Source organism: Gopherus flavomarginatus, chromosome 18 (genome assembly GCF_025201925.1).
Source record: "Gopherus flavomarginatus isolate rGopFla2 chromosome 18, rGopFla2.mat.asm, whole genome shotgun sequence".
NCBI lineage: Eukaryota > Metazoa > Chordata > Testudines > Testudinidae > Gopherus > Gopherus flavomarginatus.
Genome location: NC_066634.1, coordinates 19240982 through 19264691, shown reverse-complemented (window position 1 = coordinate 19264691; position 23710 = coordinate 19240982). Strand labels below are relative to the sequence as shown.

Genomic DNA, 23710 nt, shown 5'->3' with positions numbered 1-23710 from the left:
CCACTCACCTCCTCAGCCCCCAACCCCGCCCACCTCGCCTACTCAGCCCCCACCAATGCCCGCCCACTCCCCTCCTCAGCCCCCCACCCCCCCGGCTCACCTACTCAGCCCCTGCTACTGCCCACCCACTCAACTCCTCAGCCCCCCACCCCACCCGGCTCACCTACTCACCTCCCCGCCACTGCCCGCCCACTCCCCTCCTCAACCCCCCACCCCCCCGGCTCACCTACTCACCTCCCCGCCACTGCCCGCCCATTCCCCTCCTCAGCCCCCCACCCCGCCCACCTCGCCTACTCAGCCCCTGCTACTGCCCACCCACTCACCTCCTCAGCCCCCCACCCCACCCGGCTCACCTACTCACCTCCCCGCCACTGCCCGCCCACTCCCCTCCTCAACCCCCCACCCCCCCAGCTCACCTACTCACCTCCCCGCCACTGCCCGCCCACTCCCCTCCTCAGCCCCTCAGCCCCCCACTCCCCCGGCTCACCTACTCAGCCCCTGCCACTGCCTGCCCACTCCCCTCCTCAGCCCCCCACCCCGCCTGGCTCACCTACTCACCTCCCCGCCACTGCCCGCCCACTCACCGCCACTGCCCGCCCACTCACCTCCTCAGCCCCCCCACCCCCCCGGCTCACCTCTTCAGCCCCGCCACTGCCCGCCCACTCACCTCCTCAGCCCCCCACCCCGGCTCGCCTCCTTACCCCGCACCTCTTCAGCCCCCCTCCCTCACCTGCTGTTTGCCTATTCATCTCCCGCGGGCCGCACAGCGAGCCCCCGTGGGCCGCATGTTGTGTCCGCCTGCTCTACAACGAGGGTCGGCAACCTTTCAGCAGTGCTGTGCCGAGTCTTCATTTATTCACTTTAACTCAAGGGTTCGTGGGCCAGTCATACATTATAACAGTTTTAGAAGGTCTCTCTCTATAAGTCTATAATATAGAACTAAACTCTTGCTGTATGTAAAGTAAATAAGGTTTTTAAATTTTTTAAGAAGCTTCATTTAAAATGCTGATCTTACGCTGCCAGCCTGCTCAGCCTGCTGCCGGTCTGGGGTTCTGTTCCCTTAGTTCAGCAGCGGGTTGAGCGGGGCCTGTGGGACCCCGGCTAGCAAGGGGCTGCAGTCGGGACCCCAGACCGGCAGTGGGCTGAGCAGGGCCAACGGCCGGGACCCCAAACCGGGGGTGCAGGTGGGAATGTAGGGGTGGGTGCCAGAGCTCCTGTTGGGTGCTCAGGGTGAGGATGTGGGGGGGGGTGCAAGAGTCAGGGCATCGAGTGTAGGGGGTGCAGGGGTCAGGGAAGAGGGCTGGGGTGCTCGGCTCATAGGGGTGCTCTCACCCCCTGCGATGAGTGGCTCACAGCAGAGGGGTGGAGGGGATATTCCCTATTCCACCCCATCACCCAGGGCCCCGTCTGAGCCCCATCCACCCCCACCTCCTCTCTGCCTCCTCCCCAGAGCAGCGAGCGCGCTGCGGCTCTGGTCCCCCTCCCGCTCACAAGGGCGGTCAGCTAATCGGCACAGGGCAGGAGAGTAGGAGGCGGCGCAGGAAGGCAGCACGCTGGAGGAAGGAGTGGGGGATGAGGGAGCTTGGCTGGTGGGCAGGGGGGCTGAGTGGGGCCAGGACCCCGGCAGGCAGCAGGTAGCAGCATGCCATCTTTGGCATGTGTGCCGCAGGTTGCCGACCCCTGCTCTACAACTTCATCCTCCACAAACCCACCCCAGGGACCTTCTGTGTGCTTCCCAAGATGCACAAATGAGGGAACTGAGGCAGACCCGTCGGCCCTGGCACTCTTACTGAAGGAATATCAGAACTCCTAGAACCCATCCTCAGGACCCAAAGGTTTGGTGCCCCCAGGGCACAATAGACTTCCTCCAGAAATTCTGCAACAATAACGGCCTCCCTCTGAACACCACCCTTGTCACCATGTATGTCACCTCCCTACACACCAATATCCCTCACAGTGATGGCCTAGGTGCTTGCCTCAAATATCTGCAAGACACTTGACAACCCTCAGCTGTCCATCCCAAGTACATCACCAACTTCATCTCTTTCATCCTCACCCAGAACAGTTCTCATTTGTCAAAAACCATGGGAACAGCCACGGGCACTAGGATGGTTCCCCAATATGCCAACCTCTTCATAGGGCCCCATGGAAAAGAATTTCTGGGCAAATGCACCACAAAAGCCAATGATATACCTGAGATACAGCCATCATCATCTGGACAGACAACCTAAACTCCCTCATATGTTTCCACCACAACTTAAGCAGCCACCACCCCATCCCCGTCCATTAAACTCTCTTGAGAATGCTCCCACACCAGCATCAACTTCCTGAAAACCACGATCTGCTTCAGCAATGGAACCGTACAGCCAACTATACACAGGAAACCCACGAGTCCCCACACCTACCTTCACAGTTCCTGTAACCACCTCAAACACCAAGAAATCTGTTTGCTACAGCCAGGCTCTCAGATACCACAGAATATGCTGTGAAGAGAGTCCAGGATACACACCTTAACACGCTCAAAACCACCTTCATCAAACAAGAACACTCCACCAGAGAAGTAGATCACAACATGGAATAGGCCACCCAAATACGCTGAGAGAAGCTGTTTCAACACAGAAATAAATCCTCCTCTGATTGCACACCCCTAGTTGTCATATGGGGTATCATTAAATAATTACAATCTTTACTCGATGGGGACCCCACTCTGAAAGAAATCTTTCCCGAACCCCCTCTTCTGGCCGTCAAATAACCCCCCAGCCTCTCCACGCTCATCATCAGAAGCAAGCTCCCCACAGAGCAGGACCCACCAACTCAAAGCAGCACCAGACCCTGCCAGAACAACAGATTCAAAACCTGTAATCATATCTACGGTGATCCCCACAACACAACTTTCCAGATCCATGGATCCTACACGTCTATCACAACATGTGCACTAAACTCCCCAACAGTTACTATGCAGGTGAATCCAGACAGTCACTGCGCTCTCAAATGAACTCTCAGAGGAAAATGATAAAAGACTAAAAAACACCCTTGGCTGTGGGTGGACACTTTTCACAGCGTGGTGACTCTTTATCCGAACTCTCCTTCCTCATCCTCAAAGGAAACTGATCTGGTGACCATGGGGTGCTGGGGGACGGTGCCCAGCCTGTGGGGCTGTGGGTTGCTGAGTGCTGGCCCTCCCATAGTGCTGGGAAGGAGATGTCGACTTGCAGGGCTGTGAGGTGCTGGGAAGGAGGTGCCCAGCCTGTAGAGCTGTGGGGTGCTGGGAGGTGGTGCCTGCTCTGTAGGGCCATGGGGAGCTGAGTTCTGGGCCCCCATGGTTCTGGGCGGGTACACGGCCTGCGGAGCTGTGGGGTGCTGAGCACTGGGCCTCTCGCAGTGCTGGGAAGGGAATGCCCAATGTGTGGGGCCTTGGGATGCTGGGAAGGAGGTGCCTGGCCTTTGGAGCTGTGTGGTGCTGAGTGCTGCCCCCCCGCCCCGTGGTTTTGCGGGGGCACCCCTGGTCTGCAGGGTTTGCTGCTGATGTCCATCTGGGAGCTCCTCATGCCAAGCTGCTCTGAGCTGTCTGAGCTCGTTAAGGCAATCAGCTCCTCGGGCCTGGCCCACTTGGGACAGCAGCTTTGAGAGCACAGGGGCATTCAGGGCACATGGGGGGTGGGGGCTGTGAGGGGCTATGGCTGGGATTTGGGGGCTCCTTTACTGCACCAGTATAGCAAGCTTGTAGTACTGAGGGACAAGGGCTGTGAGTGTTGGGCGGGGGGGGGGGACAGCAGCGCTGCGTGGGATGGGGCTTTGTGTGGTGTGAGGGCAGTGGCAGGTCTTGAGAGGAGGTAGGGGGCTGTGGCAGGTATTAGGGGGTGTGGGTGGAAGGCAGGAGACACTCCTGCTATCTGGACTCTCCTGCTGCTGCTCGCTGACGGGAGAATTGATGGAGTCTCCTTGAAGCTGCAGATGTGGCTCCCGGGGGCTGGTGTGGGCTGGGCTCAGTGTCACCCTGACTCCTGCAGGCAGCCTCCCCTGCAGGGCCTGCTCGCTGCGCCTCCCACCTGCTCCTCCAGCTGGGCCTGGAAGGGCACCGGGCCTGACCCCAGTGTTCAGCAGGGGGTTCCGGCTGCTGGGCCAGGCCTGGTGCCCCAAGCGGCGCCCGACGGGGGAGGGCAGCTCCGGCTTCTGGGCCAGCCTTGGTGTCCCGAGCGGCGCCCAATGGGGGAGGGTGGTTCCGGCTTCTGGGCCAGCCTTGGTGCCCCGAGCGGCGCCCGACGGGGGAGGGCGGTTCCGGCTTCTGGGCCGGGCCTGGTGCCCCAAGTGGCGCCCGACGGCCAAGGGCGGTTCCGGCTGCTGGGCCAGCCCTGGTGCCCCAAGCGGCGCCCTACGGGGGAGGGTGGTTCCGGCTGCTGGGCTGGGCCTGGTGCCCTGAACGGCGCCCGACGGGGGAGGGCGGTTCCGGCTTCTGGGCCGGGCCTGGTGCCCCAAGTGGCGCCCGATGGTCGAGGGCGGTTCCGGCTGCTGGGCCAGGCCTGGTGCCCCAAGCAGTGCCTGACCCCAGGGTTCGGCGGGAGGCTCTGATGGCCGGACCACACTCTCAGCTAGGGAGGTACTCCTGATCCCATTCCCAGTTGGCCAGTGCCCAGGAAGGGTGCTGGGGGGTGGGCATGGAGGGCATTTTCGTGCCCTGCCTGTTGCCGTGTGTGATGCCATCATCCTAAGGTAGGATCTGGTTGGTTCTGGTAGCACAGTGACTCCTCCGCCCCATTGGGCTTTCCTGCTCAGTTTACACATGGCACTCGGGGCTGGGGAAACCATGGGGCTGGGGCCCTGAGCCCCAGACGCCTGTGCTGACTTATCCCAGCTGTTGGGTGGCAGCAGCATGCCTTCAGCCCAAACTGTGCACTAGCCCCGGGAGGGGAGTGGGGTCTGGTAGCTAGAGCGGGGGACTGGGAGCCAGGACTCCTGGGTTCTCTCCCTAGCTCTGGCAGGGAAGTGGGGCCTGGTGGTTATAGCAGGAGGCTGGGAGCCAGGACTCCTGGGTGGCTCTGGGAGGGGAGTGGGGTCTGGTGGTTAGAGCTGGGAGCCAGGACTCTCCCCACAGCGCCCTGTGCCCCCCTGCCCCCAGGTGACGCTGTCTCTCCCTCTGCAGCACTCCACCCTGGCCAGCAGCCGCTCGGAGAAGGGCTCATCGTGGTCCAGCCGGTCGCTGGGTGCACGCTGCCGGAACTCCATCGCCTCCTGCACCGATGAGCAGCCCCACATCGGCAACTATCGACTCCTCAAAACCATTGGCAAGGGCAACTTCGCCAAGGTCAAGCTGGCCCGGCACATCCTGACAGGCAGAGAGGTGAGGGTGCAGGGGCCACGGATCAGCGCTCTGTGGGATGGTCAAGGGGCAGCACTCCAAAGGGGAGAGCAGAGGGCCATGGGCCATGCTCCAGGGAGGGCAGGCAGGGGATATGGGGGGGGCGCACGGGGCAGTGCTCTGGAGAGAGTGGGGGATGTGGAGAGCTATGGGGCAGCACTCCAGGGAAGGTGAGGGATGTGGGGGGCTCTCTGGAGCAGTGTAAACTGGCAGGGTGCACAGTAGCTCTGAGCTCAGAGGTGGTGGGGGGCCCAGGGGAGATCTCCAAGGGGGAGCACTGGGAAGAGAGGGGAAGGCTGAGATATCAGGTGCTGCTGGAGTATAGCACATGTGCAGATGGGGCAGGGGAGTGGAGGGGCCTATGGGGCACACAGCGGGAAGTGGGGGGCGTAGGCACTGACACCCCCAGCCAGAATCTGGTTTGTTTGTAGGTTGCAATAAAAATAATTGACAAGACACAGCTGAACCCCACAAGCCTCCAGAAGGTGAGTGTGAGCAGTGGGGGAGGAGGGCGCATTCCCTGCCAGGGCCGCCCAGAAGGGGGGCAAGTGGGGCAATTTTCCCCAGGTCCCACAGGGGCCCCCATAAGAATATAGTATTCTATAGTATCGCAACTTTTTTTTATGGAAGGGGCCCCTGAAATTGCTTTGCCCCTGGCCCCCTGAATCCTCTGGGCAGCCCTGCTCCTCTGCAGGGACTGGCGGCCCCATGCCTTGGGGAGGGGGCAATGTCCAGGCTGGGACTGCGCTGCCAGGGGCTCGGCCTGGAGGGACAGAGGTAGCCAGGTCTGGGACTGGCAGGAGGGGCAGCTGCTCCAGGCCATCCTGGATGGGGGTCGCCCCCCACCTCCCACTGGCCACCCGCAGCGCAGCTCCGATGCCAGCGGCTGGGTTCCCAGGCTCCACAAAGAGCCCATTGTGCTCTGGGCTGGGGGAGGGGGGTGGTTTGGCCCTGGCATTCGGGTTCCCCATGCCCGCGACTTCCTCACTGTGCTGCTGCCGTGAGCTCGGGTCCCATACCCAGCGCCGCCCCCAGCTACCCTGGGGACACATCGCCCCTGCCCAGCGGCCCGCTGGGGCACCCGCCCTGCCTTGCACCTCTCCACCCAGCTAACCTGGGACACCCGCCTTGCCCCCCTTTCCCATCCGCCCCAGGGCACCTGCCCTGCTCCTGTCCCCCCACCCCAGGACACTACCAGCCCCAGCTCCCACTGGCTGCCCCAGCCCCTGGCATTGACAAAGGCTCCCCTCCCTTAAATCACCACTCTAATTAGCACCCAGAGGCCAGGCTGGTCGCTGTGGTAACAGCCACTCCAGAGGCATCTCCAGGGGCTGCTAATTAGCTTTGCATTCCGAGGTCAAAGGAGCTGCGGGTGGGGAGCAGATTAGAACAAACCCCTGAGCCAGCCCATCCCCTGCCATAGGGTCAGATCAGAGCCAGCGCCCCCCAGAGGGGAAGGGCCCCCATCCCGATACCCTGTCCCCCTCAGCCACTCGCCAGCCATGGGGTCAGATCGGAGCCGGCACCCCCCAGAGGGGAAAGGCCCCGTGTCCCGTTCCCTGTCCCCCTCAACCACTCGCCAGCCATGGGGTCAGATCGGAGCTGGCACCCCCCAGAGGGGAAAGGCCCCATGTCCCGTTCCCTGTCCCCCTCAGCCACTCGCCGCTATGGGGTCAGATCAGAGCCAGCGCCCCCCCAGAGGGGAAAGGCCCCGTGTCCCATTCACTGTCCCCCTCAGCCACTTGCTGCTGTGGGGTCAGATCAGAGCCAGCGCACCCCAGAGGGGAAAGGCCCCGTGTCCCATTCCCTGTCCCCCTCAGCCACTTGCCAGCCATGGGGTCAGATTGGAGCCAGCGCACCCCAGAGGGGAAAGGCCCCGCCTCCCATTCCCTGTCCCCCTCAGCCACTTGCCGCTATGGGGTCAGATCGGAGCCAGCGCCCCCAAGAGGGGAAAGGCCCCATGTCCCATTCCCTGTCCCCCTCAGCCACTTGCCAGCCATGGGGTCAGATCGGAGCCGGCGCCCCCCAGAGGGGAAAAGACCCGTGTCCTATTCCCTGTCCCCCGGAACCAGTTCCTCCCCTGCCATGGGGCTGGATTGGAGCCGGTGCCCCCTAGAGGGAAAGGCCCGGGGGGCTAGAGGTGGTGGGGCAGGTGAGGAGGAGCTGTGAGGCTGCCTGTTAACACACCCCATCTCCCCGTCTCTCTGCCCCCTGCAGCTCTTCCGGGAAGTGCGGATCATGAAGGGACTGAACCATCCCAACATCGGTGAGCTGGGGTCCCGGGGTCTGGCTCTGGGGCTCAGCAGCGGGGGGGGGGCCTGAGCAAATGGCAGCCCCCGAATGCCCCATCCTCCAGCCTCAACTGTCCCTGCCAGTTGAGAGGATCCAGACCCTGGCACCTCTGCTGGGTGGGCACTGCCCCTGCAGGTCCCTCAGAACCCTGCCATGAGGGCATGGGGGGCAGGACCATCCCATGACTGGGGCAGGCCTGTCCAGTGATGGGTCTGGGGGAAAGGAGAGACAGGCCCATCCTATGAGAGCATTTGGGGCAGGCATTGGATGGGAGTCAGGCTGTCCTGTGGGGACATTGAGGGGGAGGGTCAGCCCTGCCTGTTAGGGTGTTTGGGAGGGAGGGTCAGGCCCATCCCGGGAGGGTGTTTCAGGGACTGTGACCCATATATTTCAGAGGAGGGCCTAGCATGCTCCGTGTGAGTGCAAAGGTTCTGGTCTGTGGCAGTGGGGCCGTGGGCGCGTCTGCCATCTCCCGGCTGGCGTGTGGGGCTGTCTGCAGACTCCAGGGCGTCTGGGAGCGAAGCGGGCGCTGGACAGGGCAGAGCTGTGGAGGGAGCAGACAGGGGCAGCAGCGAGGGGTAGAGTTAAGGCTGGCGACTGTGCAAACCTTCCCCGAGTATTTGCAGACATTGGGACTGGGTCACCCCACCCCACTTTGCCCCAGCTGCCCAAGGGCAGGAGCTCTGGAGTGCAGGGAATCGCTGCAGGGCCCAGACAGCACCTGGCAACAGAGCTGAGGGGTTTGCTTGGGAATATCCTTCTTTTTGCTGTAACAGATCAGATCAGAGTGTCACGGCCCCCAGCCCTCTGGAAGGGGTCCATGCTGTGCTGCGAAGGGCGTTTTCAGAGACACCACTCCCCAGCCCACCCTGTCCACACTACCAGGAGCTAGGGGCACTGGGACTTGTACAGGAGCGAAGATGCTTCCAGCCTCACCACGGGAGAGACCCCGACCAGGGTCCCAGTGGCAGGCAGCACGTGGGCTGTGCGAGTGGGAGTGGGGCTCGCTGGGCGACGTCGGGAGCTGGGCCCTGACCCGTGTCTCTGTGTTACAGTGAAGTTGTTTGAGGTGATAGAGACGGAGAAAACACTCTACCTGGTGATGGAGTATGCCAGTGCTGGTGAGAATGCCCCCCCGCCGCACTGGCACCCCCCCCCCGCCCCTGCACCACCATCTGCTCCCCCAGGCCTGTGCCCCCTGCAAGCCTTGGGTGTGTCTGTGCCACACCTGGAGTTCTGGATCCCTCTGCATTCCCACACCCCCTCCCTGCATGGCCTCTGCCCAGCTCACCTCCAATGTGCTACAGCCCCACTCAGCCTGCCCTGAGGTGCAGCCTGGCTCTGGGACCCACCCCAAAGGCCTCCCCAGCAATCACAGCCTGGGGAGATAAGCAGGTGTTGTGGGGAGGCAGGAGCCCTGCCTGGCATGTCCCCACCCCACCCCTCCTGACCACAGGTCCTGCCTGGCATGTCCGCTCCCTCCCCCAGCCAGGGGCCCTGTCCAGTGTGACCCCCCCAGCAGCTCCTTTCGACCAGGGGCCTGTCTGTCATGACACGCCCCCACTCCCTCCTGACCAGGGATTCTGCCTGGCATGATGCACCCCCTTCCCCCCACAGCCTCTCCTGATCACAGGCCCTGCTTGGCTCCCCGCCCCATACTGCTAAAATTATCCTCGCTCTGTTTAAAATAAGCCAAGCCACGAGGCCCCTGCAGGTGCCACCCACCTGGCAGCTGCCTGCCTGGCACAGGCTGGCGCTGGGAGCCAGGCGGGGGGCATACACATTCCCACCCGTTCCAGTGGCTCCACGGGCGACTCCCATCTGTGCCTGCGGGCTGGTGCCACCTGGGCTCAAGCTGATCCCATAGTGTACGCTGCAGGGTGCGGTTGGGTGGGCCCATGCCAGGCAGGGGGCACGAACCTCGATGCAACCAGCCTGATTCTGTCCAGGGCCTTGCCCAGCTCCTGAGCACTTACCCCAGCGGCTGCTTTTGGGAAATGTGTGGGGTCTCCATGCCCCTCATGTCCTGCTGTAATGGACCCCCGGCAGGAAAGCTGCATTCATGAGTCTGTGGCTGTCTAGCCAGGGGGGCTGGGGGGGAGAGGCACATCTGTCCAAAGTCCCTTCACCCCAGGTTCCCTGGCACTACCCTCTGCTACTACGGACTGCTCCTGACAGCACCCCCTCCCCCCAGGCGAAGTCTTCGACTACCTCGTGTCACACGGACGGATGAAGGAGAAGGAAGCCCGGGCAAAATTCAGACAGGTCAGGACAGACTCTGGAAAGGGGAATGGGCAAGAGCCCTGACCACCCCAGCAGGGGGCGCTGTGGGGAGCAGACAGGAGCGCTGGCTGTGGGGGGAGCTCCCGGCTACTCCAGCGCCAGCCTCGCCCAGCAGGGGGCGCTGTGGGGAGCGGGGCAGGACCTGGCTGTGGGGGAGCTCCCGGCTACTCCAGTCCCCAGCCTCTCCCAGCAGGGGGCGCTGTGGGGAGCGGGGCAGGACCTGGCTGCGGGGGAGCTCCCGGCTACTCCAGCCCCAGCCTCTTCCAGCAGGGGGCGCTGTGGGGAGCGGGGCAGGACCTGGCTGCGGGGGAGCTCCCGGCTACTCTAGCCCCAGCCTCTTCCAGCAGGGGGTGCTGTGGGGAGCGGGGCAGGACCTGGCTGCGGGGGAGCTCCCGGCTACTCCAGCCCCAGCCTTTCCCAGCAGGGGGCACTGTGGGGAGCAGGGCAGGACCTGGCTGCGGGGGAGCTCCCGGCTACTCCAGCCCCAGCCTTTCCCAGCAGGGGGCACTGTGGGGAGCAGGGCAGGACCTGGCTGCGGGGGAGCTCCCGGCTACTCCAGCCCCAGCTTCTCCCAGCAGGGGGCACTGTGGGGAGTGGGGCAGGAGCTGGCTATGAGGGGAGCTCCTGGATACTCCAGCCCCAGCCTTTCCCAGCAGGGGGCACTGTGGGGAGCGGGGCAGGACCTGGCTGCGGGGGAGCTCCCGGCTACTCCAGCCCCAGCCTCTCCCAGCAGAGGGTGCTGTGGGAAGCAGGGTGGGAGTTCTGTACCTTTAGCCCCCGCCCTGTTGGGCACGTCACTGTAGCTCAGGGCAGGGTCTCTGGTCAGCTCCAACCTGAGGGATGGGGGGGCTGCGTGCTCTGTGCATGTGTGTGTGAGGGCTGTGTGCTCTGTGTGTGTGTGGGGGGGGCTGTGTGCTCTCTGTGTGTGGGGGGGCTGCTGCTCTCCACATGGGGGTTGCATGTTCTCTGGGGGGGCTGTGCTGGTGGCTCAGGGGGGCTGCATGCTCTGTGTGGGAGGGGCTGTGTGTATTGTACATGTGGGGGGGGCTGCTGGCTCTGCATGTGGGGGCTGTGTGCTCTCTGGGGGGGCTGTGCTGGTGGCTCGGGGCTGCATGCTCTGGGGGGGGCTGCGTGCTCTGGGGGGGCTGCATGCTCTGTATGTGGGGGAGGCTGTGTGCTCTGAGGGGGAGTTGCATGCTCTGTGTGTGGGGGGCTGTGCTGATGGCTCGGGGGGGCTGCATGTGAGGGGGGGATGTGCTCCTGATGGTGGGGACTGCATGTTCTGTGCCTATGGGGGGGGCAGGGGACTGTGTGCTCCGTGGTTGAGGTGGTGGCAGCCCTGCGTTGCTGGCCCTAGTCTATGGGGTGGAGGCTGAGTGGTGTGTGTGGAGTGGGGGAAGGGGGAGCAGTGCCGGGGGCAGGGGGGGCAATGGAGGAGGGAAGGGCTGTGCTGCTGATCCTCATGTGCAGGGATTCTCAAACTGGGGGTCATGACCCTCAGGGGGTCACGAGTTATTACATGGGGGCTCATGAGCTGTCAGCCTCAACTCCAAACCCCACTTCACCTCCAGCATTTATAATAGTGTTAAATATAAAAAAGTGTTTTTATTTTGTAAAGGGGGGGTCGCACTCGGCTCCTTGCTGTGTGAAAGGGGTCACCAGTACCAGTGTGAGAACCCCTGTTCCTGTGTGTGGTGCTGCGGGGTCGGGGTTAAGGGCTCCCTGCTGGGAGCTGGCCTGGAAACTCAGGTGGGCGCTGCCTTCCCAGCCATCGATCCCTGGCAGCAGGGCACTCGCCTTACAGGGGTCGTTCCCCCTCCTGGGGGGAGCAGGGGTGGGGGGAGCGATGGGGGGCAGAGGATGGCGTCAGTCGCTTCACTGCCCTCACTGCCGGCTCTGCCCCCAGATCGTCTCGGCCGTGCACTATTGTCACCAGAAGAACATTGTGCACCGAGACCTGAAGGTGAGTCACCCCCACCCGGGTTCTGCCCCTCCGCCCGCCCTGGGCACTGCCCGAGCATGTCCCCCACCCTGGGCACTGCCCGAGCAACCCCCCAGCGCCTCCGTATATTTCCCCTCCCCCACCCTGGGCACTGCCCGAGCATCCCCCCAGCCCCCCCGTGTATTTCCCCTCCCCCCAGACAAACACCAGACCTGAAGGTGAGAGCCTCTTTCTGCCCCAGCACCCCTCCCCCTTGTTTCCCCCCTCCCAAGCACGGCCCCTATCCTCCCACCTCCTCCCCCTGGCTGTGGGGGTGGGGCCTGACCCTGACAGTACCCCAACTCCCGCTCAGCCGTGGGTGGGGCTGGACCCTGACGTACGCCAGCCCCCGGGTTGTGGGGGCATGGCCGGACCCTGCTGTGCCCCCCGTCCCCCCCCAGGCGGAGAACCTGCTGTTGGACGCCGACGCCAACATCAAGATCGCCGACTTCGGGTTCAGCAACGAGTTCACGCTTGGCTCCAAGCTGGACACGTTCTGTGGGAGCCCCCCCTACGCCGCCCCCGAGCTCTTCCAGGGCAAGAAATACGATGGACCCGAGGTCGACATCTGGAGCCTGGGCGTCATCCTCTACACCCTGGTCAGCGGCTCGCTGCCCTTTGACGGGCAGAACCTCAAGGTGGGTGGGGGCGCGTGGGGCATGGGGCACACAGGGACGGGGGTGTCTGGGGGTCCTGGGGGAGACATGGGGATGGGGGCTGTCTAGGAGTTCTGGGGGGTACACGACGATGGGGGATGTCTGGGGGTCCTGGGGGAGACATGGGGATGGGGGGTGTCTGGGGGTCCTGGGGGAGACATGGGAATGGGGGTTGTCTGGGGGTTCTGAGGGGCACAAGGGGATGGAGGTGTCTGGGGGATCTGGGGGGACATGGAGATGGGGGATTTCTGGGGGGCACATGGGGATGGGGTGCATCTGGGGGTTCTGGGGGGCACCCAGGGATTGGGGATGTCTAGGGGAGACATAGGGATGGGGGGTGTCTCAGAGGCATGGTGGTCCTGGGGGAGGACCCGGGCATGGGGGGCATCTGGGGGTCCTGGCTGGGACATGGGGATGGGGGATGTCTGGGGGTTCTGGAAGAGACACAGGGATGGGGGGCATCTGGGGGGGACATGGGAATGAGGGATCCTGGGGGGGACATGAGGATGGAGGGTGTCTGGGAGTTCTGGGGGGCACATGGGGATGGGGGGTGTCTGGGGACCTGGGGGGGCACACAGGGATGGGGGATTTCTGGGGGACACACGGGGATGGGGGTGTCTGGGGGTCCGGGGGAGACAAGGGGATGGGGGGTGTCTCAGGGGCGTGAGAGTCCTGGGGGTAGAGGTGTCGGGGGGCGTGGTGGCAGAGCCCAGCAGAAAGGCAATCTCTAGGTGGGGCTGTGTTTTCTGCAGGGCCTTGTCCCCCGCATCACAGAACCTGCCTTTTTCCAATTGCTTGGGCACAGAGCTGGGGCCCAGGGGACCCTATAGTCCCCACTTCACATCGGAGTTGACCCCACATTGTATGGGGGGGGAGTGGGGCCAGCTCCTAAGCAAGTCCCTGGGGGTGGCTCAGCAGGGAGGCTGGCTGGGGGAACCCTGCCTGACTTTCCCCCCCTCGTCCCGCACAGGAGCTGCGGGAGCGCGTGCTGCGAGGCAAGTACCGCGTCCCCTTCTACATGTCCACAGACTGCGAGACCATCCTGCGCCGTTTCCTGGTGCTCAACCCTGCCAAGCGCTGCACCCTGGAGGTGAGTGCCCCGGGGAGGGGCGGGGCGGGTGGCAGGGTGCGCCAGGGAGAACTGGGACCTCATGGCATTCCTCTGGCATGGACCCACAGGGGCTGGTCTGCACTCAGTCCTTTGGGTGGGTCGGGCCCCAAGGATCCCCAGTTTTGCAGGGCCAGGCCTATGGTCTCCAGGACTGCGAGATGGGGCCTTGGGCTCCGGCAACTCCGACTCCTTGAAGCAAGTCCAGCCCAGCCGGCATCCTGCGGAGCCCTGCACCGTCCCCTCCCTGGCGGGATGCTTAACAGCAACTCTGGCAGCCTCAGCAGCGCAAGGCAGCCGAGCTGGGGCTAGCGTGAACGTCCTGGTCACTGGTTTTCTGGGCCTCCATCGATCTGAGTCGGTTACAGCCAGTCCTGAACAACCCATTGGCAGCCTCCAGGTGGTGTGGTGACCCACGCCGCCCAGCCCCGCCTCTGCCCCCGGAGTAACTGTTTAACCCTCTACACCCTGTGCAGAACAGTGCAAAGCCCAAAGGGAAACTGAGGCACACAGGGGCCTCATAAAAATATTACCAACATTCCTACTTCCTCATCTTGCCACTCCTGTGCTCTCTGGCCCCTTTTACCCACCCCCCAACTCTGTCCGTGGAGCTGGGACTCTATCCTTGCTCTCTGCTCTGCTCTGTGCCCCCTGAGTGGCAGCAGTCCCCACGGGGGCGAGTTCTCATTAAGCTGGTGCTGCCTGCGTGGGGTCCTGCCTGGCGCTGTCTCCCCAATGACTGTAATTAGTGTAATTGACTCAGGGGATAATTACAGGGTGTCTGGGACCCAGGCAGGCTCCGTGCAGCCCCCACATTGCTTGGCCTCCTGTGCGGGTGGGGGCTGTGGAGCCAGCAGGGAGTCCCTGGAGAGGTGCAGCTCCCACAGGCCCATGGGGGCTCCCTGGGGGGCAGAATTTGGGCTGCCGGGCTCCTTGCGCCACAGAATCTCTAGACATGCAGCGAGGATGGGGCCTAGGTGCACTGGAAGGAGTGTGCTGAGCCCGTTGTCTCTATTCCTGGTCTGCAGCCCTGTTGTGGGTGGGGGGCCTGCCCAGTGGGGGGTACCTGGTGGGAAGACACAGCCTGTTCCCCAGCGGGGAGATGCAGGCTGTGTCGTGAGGGGTGCTGGGTGGGGAGACGGCCCCTGTCCCAGTAGGGGTGGGGGTGTGGGGGTGATGGGTGCCTGGCAGGGAGCGGGGGCAGAGTGGTGGGTGCTGGGCAGGGAGACTTGGCCCCTTCCCATGGGGGAGGGGTGATGGGTGCAAGGTGGGGGAGGTGCATGCATGGTGAGAGGAAGACACAGCCCCTGTCCGGTGTGTGTATGTGGGGGGAGCGATGGGTAAGCGGCAAGGGACAAATGCGTCCACTGTCTCGGTTGTGGAGGGGGAGGAATGCGTGGTGGGGAGACATGGCCCCTGTCCTGGTGTGTGTGTGTGTGTGTGATGGGTGCATAGCAGAAGGCAGATCTTGTCCTGGGGGTGGGGGGTGTGTGTGTGTGATGGGTGCATGGCGGGAGGCAGATCCTGTCCTGGGGTATGTGTGTGTGTGATGGGTGCATGGCGGGTGGCAGATCATGTCCTGGGGTGTGTGTGTGTGTGTGATGGGTGCATGGCGGGAGGCAAGTCGTGTGTGTGTGTGTGTGATGGGTGCATGGCGGGAGGCAGATCCTGTCCTGGGGTGTGTGTGTGTGTGATGGGTGCATGGCAGGAGGCAGATCCTGTCCTGGGGTGTGTGTGTGTGTGATGGGTGCATGGCCGGTGGCAGATCCTGTCCCGGGGTGTGTGTGTGTGTGATGGGTGCATGGCGGGAGGCAGATCCTGTCCTGGGGTATGTGTGTGTGTGATGGGTGCATGGTGGGTGGCAGATCATGTCCTGGGGTGTGTGTGTGTGTGTGATGGGTGCATGGCGGGAGGCAAGTCGTGTGTGTGTGTGTGTGATGAGTGCATGGCGGGAGGCAGATCCTGTCCTGGGGTGTGTGTGTGTGTGATGGGTGCATGGCAGAAGGCAGATCCTGTCCTGAGGTGTGTGTGTGTGTGTGATGGGTGCATGGCAGGTGGCAGATCCTGTCCCGGGGTGTGTGTGTGTGTGTGTGATGGGTGCATGGCGGGAGGCAAACCATGTCGTGTGAGTGTGTGTGTGTGTGTGTGTGTGTGTGTGTGTGTGTGTGTGTGTGTGATGGGTGCATGGCGGGAGGCAGATCCTGTCCTGGGGTGTGTGTGTGTGTGTGTGTGTGATGGGTGCATGGCAGGAGGCAGATCCTGTTCTGGTGTGTGTGTGTGTGTGTGTGTGTGTGTGTGTGTGTGTGTGTGTGTGATGGGTGCATGGCGGGAGGCAGATCCTGTTCTGGTGTGTGTGTGGGTGTGGGTGTGGATGTGTGTGTGATGGGTGCATGGCAGGAGGCAGATCCTGTCCTGGTGTGTGTGGGTGTGTGTGTGTGATGGGTGCATGGCAGGAGACAGATCCTGTCCGTGTGTGTGTGTGATGGGTGCATGGCGGGAGGCAGATCCTATCGTGTGTGTGTGTGTGATGGGTGCATGGCAGGAGGCAGATCCTGTCCTGGTGTGTGTATGTGTGTGTGTGTGTGTGTGTGATGGGTGCATGGCGGGAGGCAGATCCTGTCCTGGTGTGTGTGTGGGGGGGGGAGGAATGCGTGGTGGGGAGACACGGCCCTTGTCCCGGTTGTGTGTGTGAGATGAGTGCATGGTGGGAGACAGACGCGATCCTGTCCTGGTGTGTGTGTGTGGGGGGGGGATGGGTATGAGGCAGGGGGGTGACACAGCCCTTGTCCCTGTTGTGTAGGGGGAGTGATGGGAGCATGGCGGGAGGCAGATCCTGTCCTGGTGTGTGTGTGTGTGTGTCGGGGGGATGGATAGGTGGCAGGGGGGTGACACGGCACTTGTCCCGGTTGTATGTGGGGGGTGATGGGTGCATAGCGGGAGGCAGATCCTGTCCTGGTGTGTGTGTGTGGTGGGGAGATGGATACGTGGCAGGGGGGTGACATGGCCCTTGTCCCGGTTGTATGTGGGGGGTGATGGGTGCATGGCGGGAGGCAGATCCTGTCCTGGTGTGTGTGTGTGTCGGGGGGGATGGATATGTGGCCGGGGGAGACATGGCCCTTGTCCCAGTTGTGTGTGTGTGTGGGGGGGTGATGGGTGTGTGTGTGTGTGTGAGATGGGTGCATGGCGGGAGGCAGACGCGATCCTGTCCTGGTCTGTGTGTGTGTGGCTAGGATGGATACGTGGCCGGGGGGGACACGGCCCTTGTCCCAGTTGTGTGTGTGTGTGGGGGGGGTGATGGGTGCATGGCAGGGAGCAGGCACATCCCCTGTCCTCATGGGAGGGAGGGTGTGGAGTGGTTGGTCTTGAGATGCAGCCCTCCGGTCAGGGAGGCCCGAGCCCCCCTAATCCGTCCCTTCTCTCTCAGCAAATCATGAAGGACAAATGGATCAACATTGGCTATGAGGGCGACGAGCTGAAGCCCTACAAGGAGCCTGAGGAGGATTTTGGGGACACCAAGCGCATTGGTGAGGATCCAGGGCCCTGCTGTGCTGAGTGGGCACCACTGCTTGGACCCCGATGGCCATGGGGGGGGGAATGCTCATCAGGGGGATCATTAGTCCACAGTCCCTCTGGGGTTCAGGGAGGGCCTCTGCTTGGCACCTGCTTGGGGAGGGCTCACTGCAGTGGCCCGAGCTAACTGGCTATGGAGCAGAACAAAACCACGGCCTGGACCCTTGTCCGACTCCCCCCAGGGCAGCTTCACAGGGTCTCAGGGCTGGGACATGGCTCCTTCACCCCAGCCCCAACAGGGCTCAATAGCACCTGGGCAAATGGGCGTTGCCCATGGGCCTAGCATCTAGTCCCGGGGACACGGGGCTTGTGCCATCCGGCGGGGGCTGGGCACCGCATGGCACCTGCCCCGGGGTATGTGTGTTTGTGCCAGAAGTGAATCCAGCCCGTCTCTCCCAGAGGTGATGGTGGGAATGGGATACACCCGCGAGGAGATCAAGGAAGCCCTGAATAGCCAAAAATACAATGAGGTCACGGCCACCTATCTCCTGCTGGGCAGGAAGAACGAGGTGAGTGCGGGCTCAGGGGAGCTGGGGTCTGATCTGAGGGTGGGGAGGATCCGTGGGGAACCTGTGACGTGTTTTCCCCCGGGATGCAGCCTGGAACTAGGGTATCGCTGAACCCTCTGTCTCACCAGCCTGGACCCCCTTTTAAGTGATTATAATTAATAGCAGATCAAAGGACGTTACCATAAGAAATCAAACAAAACCACAGTCCAAGTTCTCTAAACTGGAATTGATTAGATAGTACGAACTGTCCACCCAACTTCCTTCTTTCCTGCCTGGGACCCCCGTTCCCCTGTTCAGTCTTTGTTCCTAAGGTTGTTTCCAGGTGTTGTGTTGTAGAGGGAGTGAGGCACCGCGTGTTGAAGTCACCTCCCCCTTTTATAGTTTATTCCATGTGGAAGGAACTTCTTTGTTTCAAGCCAAGCTCCCAACCCAGTTTGTGGAAAAATGAAGGCACTAACATGGAGCCCAGCGTCACCTTATCTAGTCACATGCCCTTGCATGCTTCGATGAGTCATGGCAGCCATTACTCATTCGCTGACTGAAGCATCCACAGGTGAGGATAAGCTTTTCTCATGGCCCGTTGTCTTTGTTGAGGGGCCATTCCACTGGGATAGGCCAATCACAATGTGCTGGATAGACTGGATGTAAAGCTTTGTGCCTGTTACCCAGGAGCAAACGCATTTGAAATACAGGTGCATAGTCAATATTTATAACTCCAAATGCAAACATGATGCATACAAATAGGATAATTATACCCAGCAAACCATAACTTTTCCATTGACGCCTCGCATGATATATTTTGTACAAGATGCATCATAATTCTATTCTAACCAAACCATAATCATAGCACTATGGTGAATATGGGGTGCAGAGTGTCATAGAGACGTGCACTTAAGAACGGCCAGACCAATGGTCCATGTAGCCCAGTGGTCGGTGCCAGGTGCTTCAGAGAAAATGAACAGACCAGGGTAATTATTGAGGGATTCGTCCAGTGCCACCTTCTGACAATCAGGGATTTAGGAGCACCCAGAGCATGGGGTTGCGTCCCTGGTCATCTTGGCTACCCGCCATCCATGGGCCTATCCTCCATGATCTTATCTTGTTATTTTTTAACCCAGTCATGCTTTTGGCCTTCACAACATCCCCTGGCAGAGAGTTCCACAGGTTGACTGTGCATTGACTTCCTTATGTTTGTTTTTAACCTGCTGCTTATTAATTTCATTTGGTGAACCCTGGTTCTTTATGTGAGGGGGTAAATAACACTTCCCTATTTACTTTCTCCCAACAGTCACAATTATAGACTTCTGTCATAACTCTCATAGTTCAAATATGAACAGTCCCCGTCTTTCTAATCTTGCCTCATGCAGAAGCTGTTCCATTCCCCCCCATCGTTATTGTTGTATTTCTCTGTACCTTTTCCAACTCTAATAGATCTTTTTTTGTGACCAAAGCTGCACACATTAGTCAAGGTGTGGGCATACCATTGATTTATATAGTGGCATTGTGACATTTTCTGTCTTATTATCTATCCCTTTCCTAATGGTTCCTAACATTCTGTTAGCTTTTTTCACTGCCGCTGCACAGCGAGTAGATGTTTTCGGAGAACTGTCCAAGAGCTCTTTCTGGAGTGCTAACAGCTAATTTCAATGCCATCATTTTGTGTGAATAGTTGGGATTACGTTTTCCAATGTGCATTACTTTGCATTTATCAAAATTGAAATTCATCTGCCATTTTGTTGTCCAGTCACCCAGTTTAGTGAGGTGCCTTTCTAACTCTTCGCAGTCAGCTTTGGATTTCACTATCTTGAGTAATTTTGTATCATCTGCAAACTTTGCCACCTCACTGTTCACCCCTTTTTCCAGATCATATGTTGAACAGCACAGACCCCTAGAGAACTGCGCTATTTACCTCTTTCCACTGTGAGAACTGGCCATTTATTCCTACCCTTTGTTTCCTGTCTTTTAACCAATTACCAATCCATGAGAGGCCCTTCCGTCTTATCCCAGGACTGCTTACTTTGCTTAAGAGTCTTTAGTGAGGGAAGCTTTCTGAAAATCCAGAAACACTTTATCCACGGGATCACCCTTGTCCTCAGGCTTGTTGATTCCCTCAAAGAATTCTAATAGATTGGTGAAGTATGATTTCCCTTTACAAAACCCATGTTGACTCTACCTCAGCATATCACGTTTATTTATGTGCTCTTTACTGTAGTTTCAACCAGTTTACCCGGTACTGAAGTTAGGCTCACTGGCCTGTAATAGCCAGGATCACCTCTGGAGCCTTTTTTAAAAATTGGCATCACATTAGTTATCTTCCAGTCATCTGGGACAGAAGCTGATGTAAGCAATAGGTTACATATCTCAGTTCTTCGAGTGATGGTACCTATTCTCTTCTGCTGAGGGTTTTACACACGTGCCATGCACCCGGAGCTGGAGATTTTGAAGTAGTAATGTTCCTTGGCATGCCTCATGGTTTTGTGTGAGACAATAAAGGGCAGGGTGGGCTGACCATACCCTCAGTTCCTTCTCACTGCTGCGTGGTCCAAATTGGACCCTTTGCTGTTCTCTTGTCTCTTGTGATGCCCTTTCTAAAATGCAGGGGCAGGGAGATAGTTTTCTACCTGTATGTGGTTAGTATTTTTGTTGGTTTTACAGTAATTTAGTTTTTAGGATTGTTAGGGACTTCGGGATGCCATTCTATTGGTCTCCTGCTCTCCCCTCTCACCCTCCCCAGCAACCAGGCCTGGGTACTGGGTAATGCTGAAGACATCGGGGATCAGAATCTGTACCTCCCGCCATCACTCATTCTTGGTCAGTGACGAGCTAAGCGCTGCCTTTACTGCTTGGGAGAAATCCATGTTGCTTTCAGGTGCCGTATCCGCCTCTCCTTCCCAAGCCGTGCCCCGGCAGGCTGGGCTCTTCGCCTCGAGAACTACCTCATGGAAGTCTCCATGAGACCGCAGTCAGACCCTAGGCAGGGACTTCCCCCACAGTACATCAGCCTGAGAAACCCAGGAGTGCACCTCCTGCCATGGAGACCCTGTCCAGTTCCACTCGTACCAGTGCTATGGACCCATGCTGGGGTCTAGTTGTGAGGCTGAGATGCATGTGCATGGCCCTAAAAGGACACTGCATCGTCTACAAGTTCCAGCCATGGAGAAGCGGCATGTTGCAAGGCTCACAAGCACGACGCATCGCAGGCTCCCAGCTCCACCATGCCATGCACCCCTTCCAGGTCAGTTGGTGCCACTGAAGTCAAGGGAACCCTGGGTTCTGCAGCAGTGCTCCATTCCAGCTCCGCTTCCAGCTACGAGGCGGATGCCGGTGACACCAGGAAGGCCGAAGTCAGCAACCGAGCCTCATGAACTCTTTGCATTGGAGATGGTGAGGTGCCTACGTCTTCAGGTACAGTTGCCACCGAAGGGGGTATGCCTTCCTATCTGGAACTTATCTCCTTTGGGTCATGTTCCCACCTGCTCCCCTATGGCTCCTGCAGTTCTGCCAGCTGGCTTCTCAGCATCGGAGGACACAGACGGAGTGCAAGGTCCGCCCCTCCTGTAACGTCGCTATGACAATCCAGAGGTTCTGCCAGCTCAGTGGCAGTACCCTCCCTTTCCCCATCCATAGAGCCATTGGTGCCTTGCTCATGATGAGCATGTGACAAGGGGGACTTGGATCCCTCGGGAATCGAGAATGCACATCAACATCCTGGAGCTTCGGGCGGTGCGGAGGGCGTCCCGCGCATTTCTCCCATCCATTCACTCCTGTCATGTTCTCATCTCCACCACCGTTAATTACATCAACAAGCAAGGGGGACACAGTCACCAGCGCTGCATGGAAGCAGTTTGTCTGTGGGATTGGTGCATTGTCCACAAGATCCTGTTGTCGGCAGCCTATCTCCCCAGGTTCCAGAACGTGATTTCAGACTTTCCGAGCAGGCTATTCATGGGCGCTCCATGACTCTGTGGTTGCCAACATTTCCACTTGTGGGGAGACTCCAACCACCAGAGTCCTCTTCGCCTCCCATGCCAACAGCAAAGGCACCAGTACTCCCTGGGGAGGGGGGCGGGATCAGCACCCGCTCCCAAGGCAATGCCCTAGTCATCTACTGGTCAGACCAGATCAATTATACCTTTTCTTCCCCACTGCTCCTGCCTCACATTCTAGGCAAGGTCGGACAGGAGAGGGCCACAGTCATTCCGATCGTTCTGTTCTGGCCTCACTAATTCTGGTTTCTCTCCTTCTCCGCATGTTAGCTCATCCCCTGCTTCCATTGCCAATGTTCCTGGAGCTGCTCGCACAACATAGAGGCAGGATGAGGCATCCCGATCCACAGATGGTCCTCCTAAAAGCTTGGTTTTCAGGTGAACATCTTCGCTAGAATGGGACTGATTGTTGGCAGGGCAAGACATTCTCTCTAGTAGCAGGAAAGAGGCCACGAGGCTCCTATTGGGCCAAATGGAAACGTTTCCCCTCCAGGGCCCAGCAGAGAAGGTCTTTCCCCTGAGGACATGGACGTTCCCCTTCTTCTGTACTGCCCTGAAGGCGTCAGGACTCACGCTAAACTCCATCAAGGTGCATGTAGCCACTATCCATGCCCGCCATCCCCTGTGGAGGGGCACTCTGTCTTTATCCGCCCCTTGACTCGCAGGTCTTGGAAATGCTTCCTTAGGACCTGTCCACCTGTCCAACCTATTGCCCCCCAATGGGCTCTCACCCTCGTCCTCACAACATTGATAAAATCACCCTTTGAACCTCTGGCCTCCTGCTCTCTGTCTCTCCTTTCCGTGAAGGCCGCCTTCCCTGTAGTTATTACTTCCGTGAGACAGGTAGGCAAACTGGAGGCCATGACAGTAGATCCCACGTTCCATAAGGACAAGGTTTCTCTGCGTCTGCACCCCAAGTTTCTGCCAAAGGTTGTATCCTGTTTTCATGTCAACCAACCCATACGCTTACCTGCCTTCTTTCCGAAGCCTCACTGTGACAAAGTGGGACTGTTCTTAATGTTTCCTCTGAATACTGTGAGTGCCTCAGTTTCCCCTATATATTAAAAGTCTCCAGGGTGCATAAATGGCTGACAATCTGTCTCCTAGCAACAAAAGGCCAGAGCCCTTCCTCCCTTGCAAGGGAATAGCTAAAGGTGAACAAAGAGATCAGGTGACCTCCTGGTCCGGGAAAGAAACAAACACCAGAAAGGAGGGGCTGGAGGGGGTTTCAGTTTGAAGCTGGCTGGGGACCGGAAGTGAGGGCAGATGGGGTGGTCTGGCTCACTGGGCCCCAGAATGGACCCAGCTGAGAGGTCCCGTTCTCTGTACCTACAAGCTCTGTTTTAGACCCTGTTCCTGTCATCTAATAAACCTCTGTTTTACTGGCTGGCTGAGAGTCATGTCTGACCGCGAAGTGGGGGGCAGGACCCTCTGGCTTCCCCAGGACCCAACCTGGGTGGACTCGCTGTGGGAAGCACACAGCGGGGCGTATGCTGAATGCTTCAAGGTCAGACCCAGGAAGGTGAAGTGGTGTGAGCTTCTTGCCCTGAAGACAGTCTGCTCTGAGGGAGAGGATGCTCCCCAGAGTCCTGACTGGCTTTGTGGGGAGCAGTTTCGGAGCATCACCCAGGGACTCTGTGACACTCATGTCTTGGCAGAGGAGCGGCGCCTTCACTCCCTCGACCATTCAGCAAGTCCCCTAGACTGTTTATGGCGATAGCTGACAGGATTAAGGAGCAAATGATCTCCACACACTGGATCTCTAAGTAGGTTTCGGCGCACATTACGAGCCCATTCCACAAGAGCACGAGCATCGACTACAGCCACGTTTCACGACATGCTGCTTACAGACGTGTGAGCCCCTTACGAACCCACGGAGCTCCTTACGAACCTTCTCTTCTTCAAGCTTTGTGGTCCCTATTTGAATTCCAGTCCCACCCTCCTTCCCCTCTGCTGCAGATCTGTGCGA

General features: G+C 59.9%; 1 protein-coding gene across 2 annotated transcripts in view; it reads left to right on the top strand.

Annotated features, from left to right (window-relative positions):
- The window catches only part of MARK4 (microtubule affinity regulating kinase 4), a 59504-nt gene that overhangs the window by 26889 nt on the left and 8905 nt on the right, over positions 1-23710 (top strand). For both annotated transcript variants that reach the window (XM_050927791.1, XM_050927792.1), the window contains exons 2-11: positions 5141-5338; positions 5788-5841; positions 7574-7622; positions 8704-8769; positions 9843-9913; positions 11838-11894; positions 12314-12550; positions 13539-13658; positions 17101-17200; positions 17646-17755. In XM_050927791.1, coding sequence (XP_050783748.1) covers positions 5141-5338; positions 5788-5841; positions 7574-7622; positions 8704-8769; positions 9843-9913; positions 11838-11894; positions 12314-12550; positions 13539-13658; positions 17101-17200; positions 17646-17755 — 1062 coding nt within the window. The remainder of the gene's footprint in view (positions 1-5140; positions 5339-5787; positions 5842-7573; positions 7623-8703; positions 8770-9842; positions 9914-11837; positions 11895-12313; positions 12551-13538; positions 13659-17100; positions 17201-17645; positions 17756-23710) is intronic.